The sequence below is a fragment of the Cyanistes caeruleus genome, chromosome 5 (genome assembly GCF_971803275.1).
Source record: "Cyanistes caeruleus chromosome 5, bCyaCae1.hap1.1, whole genome shotgun sequence".
Taxonomy (NCBI): domain Eukaryota; kingdom Metazoa; phylum Chordata; class Aves; order Passeriformes; family Paridae; genus Cyanistes; species Cyanistes caeruleus.
This window is the reverse complement of record NC_141705.1, coordinates 59116933-59131979: the sequence shown is the minus strand read 5'-3', so window position 1 is coordinate 59131979 and position 15047 is coordinate 59116933. Positions and strand designations below refer to the sequence as shown.

General features: G+C 35.6%; 1 protein-coding gene across 5 annotated transcripts in view; it reads left to right on the top strand.

The window, feature by feature from the left end:
• Positions 1-15047, top strand: part of LRBA (LPS responsive beige-like anchor protein) — a 367479-nt gene that overhangs the window by 271943 nt on the left and 80489 nt on the right. For all 5 annotated transcript variants that reach the window (XM_086889595.1, XM_086889593.1, XM_086889594.1 and 2 more), the window contains one exon: positions 4901-5053. In XM_086889595.1, the coding sequence (XP_086745721.1) occupies positions 4901-5053 (153 nt within the window). The remainder of the gene's footprint in view (positions 1-4900; positions 5054-15047) is intronic.

The following is a 15047-nucleotide window of genomic DNA, read 5'->3' as shown; positions in this document are numbered from 1 at the left end:
AGATGCATGCTTTAATCCAATGAGATATTGATTCCATAAAATCTATTTATTGATCAACAAATGAATCAATTCTTAATTGTGGTTATGATATGTTTCATTAATCTACTAAATAAATATCTGGACTTTTTATAATCCTCTTTGCTTAATTGTGAATTGCTGTAAAGTTTCATATTTTTCTCAAACTAGGAAATGTTTGCGATATAATCACTTAGAACTTTAACACTGAGTGGTTAAACATGGACAAAATCAATTTCTTCATTAATTACCTTTAGCATTCTAATGGAAACCTGCTAAAGTATTTTTCTTACCAAGTTGGCAGAGTTTCAGACTCTCAGAGTTTCAGAGTGTCTTGAGACAACTTCTTAGCTGACAATTTCTTTGCGAGAAACAACACACATGTAGCAGATGGAGGAAAACTCATGGGTAGTTAGAAATAGTACTTCCCAACCATCTCGAAAATAATTTCATTGAAGTGTGATGAAAAAATTAAATTTGAGTTAATTTAATAGATTAGTATATATTTCTTGAATGCCATTTAAATCCCTAGCAGAAGAAGTAAAGTGTGGCAATGTGAATAAAAGCCTAGACTGTTTTATACGCATTTTTATTATTCTGTTTGACAGGTTATATATAAGCTTAATATTGCTTGATATGATTGTGAAGTAATTTAGTTTGAAAATTTGGTATCTTATAAATGTTTCAATAGGATTAGGGATCTGTCCTCGTTTCTAGACACCTCTGGAGATCGTATAACTCTGCTTTAAAATGCATTAATTATTTTCTAAATGAAAGAAAAATAACATTTAATTGCATTTATGAAACAAAGTATCTTACATTAATTTTTTCATGCATGGTGGCCTATATGAAAATAAATTACCGCTGTTAAACTGACATTCTGTTGATATTGCATGTTTGTAAAAAAATATTTTTAGTCCTTAGTAACTGTTGTTTCCATGTGTTACAGGATATTTTCATTAAAGAAAAATTGTACGTTAGTTATATGCAGAACTTTATAAACATTTTACTAAGAATCCTGATATGGCAGGTTGTTTTTTATTTAATAAATACTGTGTGTTAGATTCATATTGCTACTGACTGTGAGCTCCTTTGTCAGTTGTAATGAAAAGATGGGAGAATGACTGAAATATTGCCTACCATAAGGATGTTTTGGCTCTACCTTATAGAAATGATGAATTCTAACAGGGACATTTCACAAAGTAATTTTCAAACACAATCGTGCTAAAGCAAGGGTTTCAACAAATCATAGAGATATTTTTGTTTTTTTTCTGTGAAATTTAAAAAAAAAAAAAAGTGGGACAGTTTTTACCATTTCTGTACATGTTCTTAATGTGGAAAATTTCAGAAGGGACACGCTCAGTAGAGTCAGAAGAAGTATGGAAACAACCAAAATTTTTAGTTGGAAGAGAAGACCTCCAGAGGGAACAAATCCAAATTGACTAGAATCCTTTAGCTTGCAAAAAGAAACCCCTGAGGAAGAATGTGATGATCAGATAAGAGTCTGTAGTTCCTGGAAGGGTGCATAGAAGAGCAAATAAGGAACTAACATTTATTAGGTTTCACAAAATGGGCATTAGGACTATCCACTGGAACTGTCAAGAAGCAGTTTTAGAACAGCAAGGAAAACCTGTGTAGACAAAACTACAGTGTGGAACCCGTGCTTAATGATTTTACAAATCAGAAGCATGGATTAGTTGAAAACCATTTAGCTGTAAGAAGCTGACAGAATATTCATGCAAAGACTGTATTTGCCTCGTATTAGTCCAGTCTTTGTCAGTGTTCCTGGTGAGATATTAAAGGATTCTTCATTCTGGCCTCTCATGTCTGGTCTGCATCTTTCTGTGATGTTTGTCTGAAAACATTTAGTAACTCCTTCCTCCTGCCATTCAAAACAAGCAAAAAGTACATTCATGGATTTTTTTTTAACATTCTAATGTGTCCAGGAGGTTTTGTCATTTTTGGAGTTGGGTCAGCATCTGCCATCTTTGTGTTAATCTGTGCATGTCATGTGATGATGTTAAGACAAAAAAAGACCCCAAAAATAGAGTTGAGAAGGACTGTTAAGGACTGCAGTTACCAGATTCATGAGGAATATTGGTTAACTTGATAAAAAATAATACTTTTTGATCATGTTGTTTTGTGGGTTTTAGGACAAACTGTTTAACTAATGTTATCATTTTCACCTGCATAAAGCCATTGAAAATGGGCTCTAAATGCAGCTAATTTCCAATGGCCACATGCATCTGTTTGCACTCCCTTTTTTCCATGGGTAAATGCTACCACATGGCCAAGAGAAGAAAATCACCTAACAAAGAAGCTCCTTTTGTAGAAATATATCATAATGGTGACAGTGAAAAACTTTCTGAAAACTCATTTTTGGAGTAATGAGAAGCTTTATGAAAAGTTTCTAATAGTCAAACTAGAAATTACTGATAATTTTAAAGTTTCCAGCATACTGTTTCTGTGTAACCTAATGAAAGCAATGTGTTCTAGAAAGCCAAATACTTTCTGATCTTGAAAGAAACTAATGAATAGCTGTACAGATATATATTTAAAGAAGAAATAAAAACATTGGTAACATATGTAATGAGCTTGTATTTTAAGTGTTCAGAATCAGGGTATGATTTCATATTGGTGGTGTGTACTGATATCAAATTTAGTCCTGTGTATCTACTTTTTCTTTGCTGATTTCTGTGATGATAAAAACTGTAGCAACCTCAGTGTTACTTTACTTTTTACAAACTATTTTTTACTGCGTTTATCCTTGCTTCATTCTTGTTCTTCCACTTACACAGTGAAATGGTTTCAAATCTATTTTTTATCAACTACTTGTCCAGCATTTGGTACAGAAGCATCTTTTTACCCTAGTTAATTAAGGGGACTGTAAACAAAAAGATGTACAATTCAAAGCCAAGCAGTGTTTCACACAAGGATGGAGGTGATAATAGCTTAATTTCTGCTTGATCTTTCCTGTCTTTGCCCTGGCTACTTCGGCTTGACCTTGCCCACAATCTGATGACCTCCTCATTGCACTCAGCCATTTGGAAAGCTGCTCATGCCATAGCAGGCCCTGAGGGGCTATCTGGGAGACCACTGAGCCATTGACCCATGTCAGGACTGCGTTTCAGATCTGATCTGCTGAGCTTCTGGTGTGGCTGCATCCTCCACCCACGGCAGACAAAGCCGCTGGAGCAGTCTGATTTTTTTTTCCAACTTCTCAAGTGGCCTGCAGCTTGCACTTGCTGTATGGAAGACCAATTTTACACCACTCATTTGCTATGAAATACACTTCCTGAAGCAATTACTTGTATTGATTCTTTCTTTACAAAGGAAGTAAATTCTCTCATTTAGTGGCTCAATTTTTCTAAATCCATCAAATTGCCAGGTTTATTGGGTGTATTTAAGTCTCAACATCAAGTTCCACAAAAAACAAACAAACAAAGAAAGAAACAACCTATCTTTTAAATATAGGGCAGAAAGATGTGTATTATGTCTTTATGGACTTTTTCTATTAAGTATTATACCTGGACATTGCATATATTTTTATGGAAATGTGTAATTAAGGTTCTAATCTTATTAACTTAGATAAATATATAAATATTTATAAATAATAAATATTATGTAAATAAATATATGTATTACCTACTGCATATTTTATAAAATGCATGACAGCTTAGGAAGTTGCAGGTCTGTTTGAAAAACAAGGAAACAATCCACTTATTTAGGAGAAAATCATTATGGGCTTGAGCATAATTTTCCTTCTTAGCACGTTATGTTCAGTTTTGCACTAGAATGTATAATTTTCTGCTTAATAAAATTTTTGTTTAGCCATTACTATTATTTTGTTTTTCTGAGAAGACTTAGGAATCACAATTCCTCTCCTGTTTTTCCTCAGCCATGGTTGCTGTGCCAGCAAAGGTGCCAGAGCAGGCCAGCCAGGGAGGTGTTAATGCTGAGTTCCAGTCTTGTTCAGCACAGGTCTGGAACATCAAAAACATCACTTGTTTACAGCAGTGATGATCTTGACGAGGAAGTTAGTGCAGACCTCGTAACCATGTGAAATCCCTGCCTTTTTTTTTGTCTTGTGTATGAAATGTTGTGTCATTCTTCCCTGTCATTTACAGACTGGACACATAATTGAGTAAATTAATTTTATGTGAAAGAAAAATACTGACTCAATTCAGCTTTGGATTTTTTTTTTTTTTTTTTTTTTTTTTTTTTTTTTTTGGTGTATTTGTTTGTTTTTATGGAACATAACTGGCATAACTCCAGGTATTTTAGAATTTACAAAAAAGGTTATTTCTGGGCACTGAACAATCTTAGGTAATAGCCTAAACCTTAGGTTCTTTGACCCTTTACATTAGAGAGAATAAGAATATAACTGGGTTTCATACCTTTGTAATTACTATCTATGGTGCTAGTTTCAATCCAGCTGTAGACTGCCTTTTATGCATCAGCACTTTAAAACGTGTATTGTACTAAAATGTGGAAGAATCAGTTTTCAACAACTTTTTACTGTCATTGATTGTCTGTACCTTTCCACTAAATGTTATCTGTACCATGTGGTGTTCATTACTTTGGTTTCTCTGTGGGTAATATGCAACCAAAACCAATGTTCTGACATTTCTGGTTTATAGCCGTTGTGTCTTAGTTCTTTGTCATGTTAAAAGCATGCTAAGGAGACATCATATCTACAGGTTTAAATTTCAGAAAATGCAAAAGGGGGATTCCTCCCTTCTAGGGAAGGAGGGGGATGTCTGTTGGGAGAATTTTGTACATTCTCCTAGCTTAATTCCATCCTAATAATTTATTTTTTTTAACGTGACACAGTGCATCCTCTGACAGAATTTATAACATGGCATTGTTTTTCATTTATCTACAGGAATTGATTCCTGAATTTTATTACCTCCCAGAGATATTTGTCAACAGCAACAATTACAATCTGGGAGTGATGGATGATGGAACAGTGGTGTCTGATGTTGAACTTCCACCGTGGGCCAAAACCCCAGAAGAATTTGTTCGCATAAACAGGCTGGTAAGATGGCTCTCTTCTATTGCCCAGTCACTTCTGTCTTGCAAGATTCTTCTGAAATAATTTGGATCTTTGCCCACAATATATATTTATAATTTCCATAGAACTATGTCTGAAATTATCTGAAGATACAGATTTACAAAAGTAGACAAAAAAAAGAATATAGTATTCTCATTCTTAGATTTATTCAAAAAAGTTTGAGTGTAGTCTAAATATGCAGGAGATGTTACCCTATTTCTATGTCATCTCTTGTGATTCTAAAGAACTAATAAAATCACCACTCAAGGCTTTACAGAAGGCTTGAAAAAGCTTGTTTAGTCATAAAAGTATTTGTCACTCTGATGACTTAAATGTGATCTTGAGGTTTCTTAATTTTAGTGCCCATATAACTCCCAAGAGACATTTTCAGTCTTCTGCCACCTCGTCCATTTTTTCCATTAAACTGATATTTTTCAGAGCCTTTTTTACAAGAAAATAAAACTAAATTCTCCTTTGCCTGCTTCATTCCCAAACCTGTGTTACTGCTCTCTTCCCTGTTTTGGGAAATGCAGTTGTCAGCACTGCCTATGTTCACTGTGCCCTCTGGGCAGTGCAATGAATTATAGAATAACTGTCACTGGTGGTGTTTCAGCACATTCTCAAAAGCTGTGTTAGGCTCTTCTCAAAATGAAACAGTTCTGCATTGATGGCATTCTGAAATAAATAACAGAAGCTTTTCCTAGCAAATCTTGAAATATGAGGCTGCAGTTTCCATGTGGTAGCCAGCTAACTGGGCGATACTGAATCAAGGCATGGAAACTCTCAAAAACCTTTCAGATACCAGGCTTATCAGGATAACATCCTGATACTCCTAAGTCGGGAAATGGGAATCAAAGAAGTTTTGTTGTTGGTGGCACGTCAGACTGCATAACATTGGAGAATCCTCACATCAGAAGAAATCTGTCGTTCAGAAGTTAATTAGAATGTTTTACACTGCGCTTTTACTGGTGACGTGATACCATGGTTTTCAGAAATGCTGTGTGTCCTAGATTCCTGAAGGAAATAATAGATGCATCATAGTAATCACAGAGAATATTGGGTGGATTTAGTGTTTCCCTTCATCCATATGTATGTGCAAATTTTATTTAAACGAGATATGAAATGCAGTAACATTTAGCAGGACTACTTGGCAAACCATATTGAAACTCAGCTTTTGATCTCACAGCTGTGATGATAGGTGATAGGTAGGAGAAGTAGCCTGACACATCTGTGAGCTTGGCATGTGCTGGTTCTTCAGAGTAACCTGGGAAATGCAAAGCTGTGTTCTTGAGTAGACTTGTCAAAGGCACATAGTGGCCTTGATCTCTCACAACTCTGCTGTTTTTCCTTTTGCGTTAAAATATACCTTTATTCTATTAGTTGCAGATTGTGCTTGCCCCCACTGTGAAGTTATTCTCAATCTCCCACTTCCTTCTTGTCTAAGATGTTAGCTCTTAATTTTTTTTTCTCATTTCAAGCCTTGGGCCAGGTTTTTCTCACCTTAACCTCTCTACCTGCTCTGACTTACCATTCCTTCATTCTTCCTTCATTTCCCAATCTGCTGCTTGTGTCTGCCTTTCTTGCAGCTCTCTTTGATATCTCTCACTTGTGTAATATTCTCAACGTGAACTTCTATAGTTTTAAAGTATTAATTGTACAGAAAAAAACTTGATTCTTTTTTTAAGGCTTAAGTGAATTACAAAAGTAAGAAATAATTTATAAAGTGTTGTTATTAAAGTGTGCCAGACATTATCCAAATGCTGTCCAGTATTACCTAAAGGGTAGGACCTACAGCTGTAGGTCCCTGATACTGTTCCTGCAAATAAGATACCAAGTATTGGTTGGTCTGGTAGCATTAAATTTAAACCTCTGTGCCAATGAATTACATTGAAATACATTGAATGAATTACATTGAAGTACATATGGTGAATTACTGCATCTGTCTGACATAGTTAAACTTATCCTGGTGGTGGTGGTGGGCCTGGCTGGTGTGGATGATGCACTCTGTGATCTGCCACTTTTGCAGTGGAATAACACCGAAAAAATTACATGCAAATATAAAATTGCTTTTCCTTGTTAATATTTGGATTGAATACCATGAAATCAGCAGTTTCTTTTTCAAGTGGAATAGTCGTGTTTAGGAACAATGCTTAAAGCTCAGATGCACACTAATGTGATCAAGAAAAGCTTGCTACAGTGTGGCATGGGCTGATGTATTCAGCTGATATTTCCTTGCTGCCTCCTGGTTCAGGCAAAATAGGGATTACAGTATGCCAAGTGCTCATTTTGAAAGCTATGACACACAGATATTTTTTTTCCCTTTGCATTTGAGTTTACCTCTTTAAGTCCCCAGATCTTATACAATGATTGGAGCTCATGAAATGCATACTACTTTGATCTGTGACCTTTTTGTGGTGCTAATCGGGTTCCTGATATCATTATACCTTGCTCATTAATCATATTTCCTGCAGCCCGTCAGGCAGCCAGACAGCCCAAGCCCCTGTTTTGCAGCCTTGTGTTGGCAGGTTTCTGTTTTTCCAGATTATTACAGTGTCATACTTTGGCTTCTCATAACCAGACCCACATCAAGCTGTGTGCTACAATTAAAGTCAGATGGTCCTCAGGTTGAGCAGGGATATTCTGTTGCAGCTGTCTGTCTTTCTGGAACAGAGCAGCACAGGGAACAGATGATATGTAGGACAGTGCATAATAACAGCTTGTACAGTACTGGGTCAATAGCAGGGGTTCAGATCATTAATTGACAGGCTGATAGCTGATTTAAAAGTGATTACCAACCTATTTTTAATTCTATAAAGTGTGTGTGTTAATTGAAATAGGTTGTTGTATTTCATCTGCATTTGCTCCGAGAGGAAAAGCAGAATGGTGTATAATTAAAACTGGATTTTGATTGATGGAATGTCATCATGAGCTAAATGGTAGCATCAAGATGTCATTCTAAGCAATACAAAGAACTCCAAAGTGCATCTGTTGCTTCTGCATATAGCTGGTACTTTCTATTAGGCAGTGATAGTACAATGTTTTATAATAGCACAAATCATTGGGGAGGGGAGGTAGGGTATTTTTCTCTGAGACAGTCCAGATTTTGATGGAAAAGTGACTGTATTTTTGCCATTCTGAAACCCTATTATACACCTCTAAAGCTCAGGCATACTATGTTTAGTGCCATGAAATAACTGCTAAGACATCTGAAAATATTTTTCAGGTTACACAGGTGCAGTTAACAATAATTGTATGATTGTCTAAATCATCATTTGTGATGATCATTACCATCATCACAAGTCATCGTCATGTGAAAATCTAAATCATCATTTTATAAACACAATACATGTGTAATAAGAATTATAGTATTAGCTTAATAAGAGTGAAAAACCCACAGGCTTTTAAACAAGATAAAATTATAATTCCTCCCCCCAACAAAAAAGAAAAATCTCAAATGCAACATGCTGTGTCCTCCTTACTTTACTATTTCCAAACTTTAGGCATTTAGTATCCTAATCTTTAGGAATCTTTAGGCATTTAGTATGTGAGCAAAGAGTAGGATACAAATCCGATTTTATTTAATTTATTTAATTTTTTTTATTAGGTATCATCCGATATCTAATAAAAAATACCGAACAACTTTTGGTTTTCCCATGCTTCTGAGAGACCTATAGGAAATAGGAATGGAAAGTGAACTTGGGAGAATATACAGAGATAGATGCTCAGATGTGGTTTGGATATAGAAATCCCAAACAAAACCTTTAGCAGCAGTTGTCAGACACAGAAACAGACATAACCTTTAAAACTTAGGTTTTTGTGACATCTTTTTTTGGTTTCACATCTTAGTTATGTTAGGTGCTCTCCTTTTGAACAGTTTTCTATTTTAAAAATTTAATTTCATGTGTAGGACCTAGGGATAATTACTGCATTCAAGCTGATAGAAATTTTATATTGCCGTTGTATCATTCATGAAAAAGCAGACATTCATAGAGACCAGGTGAAACCCAGGGAAAAACCCTATGCTTCCCACAGCTAAAAATCCAAATAAGGAAGTTCTGTTCTGCATGGTAAAGTAATCTATTTTGTCCTGTCATTGAAAGCTAGATGTCTGAATTGGGAAGAATTAATTTCAAACTATTAATCAGCAGATAATAACTAAATTTCACACAGCTTTGATGAGCCTCAGCTTTTTGAGAATTAGATTGCTTGGATGATCATGAAGTCATTGAGGTCTGTCAAGACAGCTTTCCACAATATATCTCAATTTAAGTATTTTAGTGCTTTAATGCAGAGTTAGTCTTCTCATGATTAAGGGTTTATCCATTTCATTCAATGCTGGGGAAAATGCAAGACAAATTAGAAAAGTGATGAGATTACTGTGCTGGACTGAAAGTTTTGAAATCCAATTTTCAAATAATTGAAAATGTAGTGTTTGGAAGCTGGGATGCTTTCTGAAACAAATGAAATGCTTAAATATATAAAGATGCTATACACAAAAGTAACCGTGGCAGAAAAACAAAATAGAGAAGAAGGGTAGGGCAGTCATTTACCCCAATACAAATTTTAGTGGAGCACAATGAATCAGTGTTAAGAACCATCTGAGGTAAAAAAAATCTCCAGTGAGAATTAGAGAATCATTATCAGCCGATATGGGGCATTACTTTTTAGTACAGGCAACTCCACCTTATACCAGCCAACACTAAAAAAGAACATCCCCTGCCAGCTAACACACAACAGTGCTCAGAACTGCAGGTTGTGAGTTGGGTGAAAAAACGAAACCTGGTTTGGAAAACATTATGCTACTTTCAGTCTCTTAAACCAATTCCTATTAGTCAAATATAGATACTGAGTTAAAGCCTGTAACTTGGAACATACAGGATTTTTTTGTGTTATCTTGGAGAAATCTCTCTGTGGGATCTTTCTTGGTTCCACAGCTGTATCTTTGAAACTGTTACAGCAAATCACACCGTAATGTGACATGAACTATGTGAATTGAACCAAAATTTAGAAGTGGAGATTACCAGTAATAGATTTCTAGACTCTTAGTTGTGTTTTCCTAGTACCAGCTGACTCATTCATTATGTTGAAAACATTAGAGAGCAGGGGAAAGGGTAAAATGTAAACCAGGATTAACCAGCAACATCAGAGTTGTTATCTGTGCAGCACCTACTTTGAAATTCTGGTCTTCATTTGGATGTGGTCTTAAAGAGCTGGAATGCAGATGGAGCTGTGTACACATCACTGATGAAGATGCTTCCAGCAATCCGACCTGACGTGGGATATTCACAGAATTTGAGAATTTTGATATCAGTTCTTTCAGACTCTTTCAGACTCTGATCTGTTTCTGATATTTGGTGATTTCTTGTGGCTTTTCTTTGAACATTATAATCTATATACAAAACAAGATTTATACATTATCCTCTGAACTGGGTATGTTTATTAAGTCTACAAATATTATAATTTTTAGAAAAAATCACTTTCATAAATTATTATAGAAAAGACAGCTATGAAAATAATCTGTAACTTTGCTTTTCCTGACAAATACTTTTATTTCTATGCTACAAATGTGCATAATGCAATTAAAATAGCTATATGTTAATGTAATTAAAATACCTATATGTTTGAACATAACTATTGCCAGTGAATGTTAAAGAACCATGCTATGCTCATTTTATGTTTTTTCAAGATATAACTATGAAAAAAGTTTTGTGCAGGAAGTAAGGTTCCTTGTATCGGGCAAAATAAACCTTTCCATCCATAGACGTCTCAGAAATGTAGCAGTCTAATTCCAGTCAGGAATAGTATTTTTCAGCAAAGTTGGGTGTGGAAGGTCCAGTCTGCTGGCATATTGGATTTCATCTGTATAAAAGGTTGATATTGTTTAATTCTTTTTTCCCCCTTGCCCCTCATCTGTGGAAACAAGGCAGTCCTGGGAAGCACAGGGGCTCCACTGTGCGTGCACTTAACAGGCAGAGAGGCACAGGGGGTCTCTTAAACAGTTGAAGGGAATGTAGCAGCAGGATTCCTCCTTTCCTGGAGAAGTGCTTCCATGACTGCAATGTGCACTTCCAGGGGCTGTCTGGTTTTCCCTTTCCGTTTTTCCGTAACGCGGAATACCAGCACCGGTTGAAAGCTGTTTGGTTTTGCATTTGAGCTGTGGTGCATTGGTAAATCTGTTCCTGCACCACTCAGGGTTCATCTCCTGCCAGCTCAGCACACACGTGACAGTTTCATCATCTGTGTTTGTGCAGGATTTTTTGTGCTTTTATAATTACTTCCTAAAAGTTAGAACCTTTGTTGCCTTTGACATAGAACCATTTGTGTGCAGGCTAGAATCAAAAAACCTGGATAACTGTAAGCAGTCTTTTGATTTAATTATATCATGTACAGATCTGATGATTGGCATAGAAAGGGAGGGGAATGAGACTTTTTCTACCCACTCTGAAGCACTTTATTCAGATCTGATATGAAGATAAGTGTAGAGTAACATTAGCAATGCCAGCATAACCACACATAGGTGAAACTGGTACAGGTGAAAACCTAATCTGTGGGTATTCTGGAGGGAAAGTTAAAAAAAAATAATTCAATACAAGACATTTTTGAAAAGTGAAGAGGAAATATTTCTAAGAGAATGTGATATATGGCCTATTAGGAAAGATTCTGAAAATCTCTGAATAAAAAATGTAGACTAATTTTTCTGTGTGTACAATTAACTCCCTTTGTATAAGAATTATTTATTTTTATTGAAGTGCCATCTAAGAAATATGGCCAGAAATTCATGTTTATTTAAATCCAGTTTTGTTGGAATAGTGGCTGTATTAATTTTCATATATGAATTGTTATTGATTTAATTTGTAAATAAGACCACTATATAGAGAGAGTCAAATATATTTAAGAATATGAGGGAAGTAATTAGAAATTAACTCAAACTCTGCTTTTGAACAGAAGGTAAGGATGCTGAAAGCATTCAGTTTGGGTTGCATAATAGAACAAAATGGGCTAATATTGGGAGATGGGCTTTACATAATATATGTGATGGAATACACTGGAGAGATGCCTCTGTAGGATGAAATTAATGCATAGTAAAATATTAGTGATGATGGAAAGAAACTGGGTTTTTTTGTCTTTTCTATTAAAACAATAACCTAGATAGTGGATCATCATTTGCTAGTCAAAAGCACTGATCTATTTTCTATCCATTCCAGCTTTGTAAATAGGAAGAGAAAGCAGAGTTTTTAAAGTCTGTTCTTTCCATAACATTTCCTTCTTTACATCTTGTTTGCAATTCCTACCATCTCTTTAAACTGCGTGCAAGTTACTTTATAGAAATTACAACCAAACTCTGGAATTCAAGAAAGTAAACAGTGTAAAATTATTTTTAAAAAGTCCACACATGCTTGCATTTCAATAATTTCTGAAAGAGGGATAGATGCCAGTCTTCCTGAATGAAGAAAACTTAATGGAATCATAGACAGTCTGTCTTTGCTAATGTGGAAAAAATAGTTAAAGAAACTGGTATCAAAATTTGCCACACATCATAATTCTAAAAATGTAAGGTCTTGAATAAGGCTAGCCTAATTCTCTCATCTTTAAAAAAAACCCATAACCTACCACATTCTAAAAATAGTTTTAATTAATTTCTACTTGTTAAGACACTACACATTTATGTGTAATGGGTCTGTCTTAGTGAAGTCTGAAAGTAAATGAGGTGAGCAGGAATAAAACTAAAATGTACAAATATTTTAAATGAGAGCAAAATTAAACAAGGACATGAAACAGTAAGAAAAGCCTAGATATATGTATGAGACTCAAAAGGAAACAAAGCCTAAACTAAAAGTATGAACTTCAAAGAGAGTGATGGGGTATGCAGATTTTCTAATGAGGTGAGAAAATTTACCATAGCAAAGATAAATATTAAAACATGGAGGAGAATGTTATGCAGTTGGGAAAGATTATAAAATGTTGAATAATAACACAGTTTGAGTAGATACAATTAAAAAAAAATAGAAAACTGAAGTATGAATATTTGCTTATATATATATATATAAAAAAAAAAAAGATGATAGGAAGCAATCTAGCCAATTAAATTTGCTTTCAGCTCTTTTGTTGTGTGATGTTGTAGAACTGTGTTTGAAAGCGAGTCCATGGAGGACATTAAAGTTATTACTGTGTGAAATGAAGTGGGAAACAATTGTGCTGGAGCCACTGCCCCATTTAACAGGTGTTCACTAAATCTGTCTGTCTTCTCTTTGTCTATTCTGCAAATGCTGTGCCTGGACTGATACTGCTGAAAATGTATCAAGAATTTTGATTAACACGTAAAAATTGCTTCACAAGCTTGGTACTAGTAAGGGAAGAAAAAAAAGTTTGAAAGACATGGCAGTTTCTTACCCTCTTTCCTGAAACTTACAGTTTGTGATTGGAATTTGCCTTGCAAAGAAATATTCAAGTTGTTCCTCCTTTAAGGAGGTCAGGACTTGCATATAATGAATATACTGGTGAGAGACCCGGTAGGATATGGTGTTATTTGATTTGTTTTGGTGTCCATTTATGGATCATATGGGAAAACATGCTCCTACTCCTGAATTTGGTGGGTAACTCAAAAGAAAGTATTTGTAATAGAGTCAGTGTAGAGAAATTTCCATCCTAAGTATTGGAAAAGGAAGTGAGATTTTGGTAATATTTGCATACATGGAGCTGTGGTTTTCAGCTGAAGAAGGGGAGGGGTTGAGGAAACCTGGCCATCTGTGCCCTACATGGAAGGATACAAAAAAAAGTCAGCTGAGGCTTTGCTTTCAGTGGTTTTCCCTGGCAAGACTCCACTCCTGGGATGAGGAAGAGTAATGTTGCTAAAACCATCTGGAGTACAGAGAAAGCTTATGACAATGATATGGATGTAGGAAGAACTCTAGTATGAGGAAAGAGTTTCTTGTTCCTAGAAGGAAGGGCACAAAGAGCATGATAAAACTTCGCAGTATAATGTTCAGTACTGAGAAGATACATCAGAAAATGGCATTCTTTATTTTGTAACATGAGGACATAAAAGTTGTTCATGAAGTAATAAATTTAACTTTGCTACAGGCCAATATTTTTCAAAAACTTTGTAATTAGACTCTGGAATGTAACAATACTCAGAAATCAGAGAGGGACATTTATACAAATAAAAAGATACTTAGTTTTTTATGTGGTACAAAACATGTAATGTGAAATACAAGATCTTACATTCAACAGCTAACACTGTTGAATGTAAGATCATCAGTCAAGCTCAGAGAAATATATGACAGAAATAGTATCCACATTTTCTTGCTCTAATAAATAGAAGTATCTTTTTCTTAACCTTATTAAAATAATGATGTTTTAGTCATTAGAACAGATCTTTAAGATCTTTATAAAGAAAAATCTGAAGAAATGATTCCAAAACTTGAGGGATGTAGCTAAGGAGAGCTCCCCACTTCTTCCTATCCCTCACCAAATTTCCCCAACTGTGTGTTTCTTCAGCAACAGATGTTTGTGAACCTGTGCTTTAAACTGAAATTACATGAAAAAGCCTTATCTCTAACAAAAGTTATTATTTTAGTGACTTGATTTACGAATTTTTCTCCCACTGATGGCACTTGCACAGAAAAGGGCACAGTCAGCTGTGCTGCAGTGGATTACAAACATTCTGGAGCTGAAACCTCTGAAACTGTTTGCTCTGTCGGAGCTGTGTCATTAAGGAGCAGCGAGCAGTGTGGGCTTGTGGAGCTAGGCAGGCTCTGTTTAGCCCCGTTCCTGGTCCCAGTTTGATGATAGCAGCTCTGTGCTCTGCAGGGAGTATCATGCTGCTGCCCGAGGAAGGGCAGTGTCAGGCTCCTGGTGATTATGCGCCTTTGCAAAAGCAGTGGGTGGAAACTGATGGAAAAGGTTACTGCACCCCAGCCCATCTGCTCAGCATCAGCCTCCTGCTGGATGGTCCCTCACATCTGCCAGTTGTTACCCT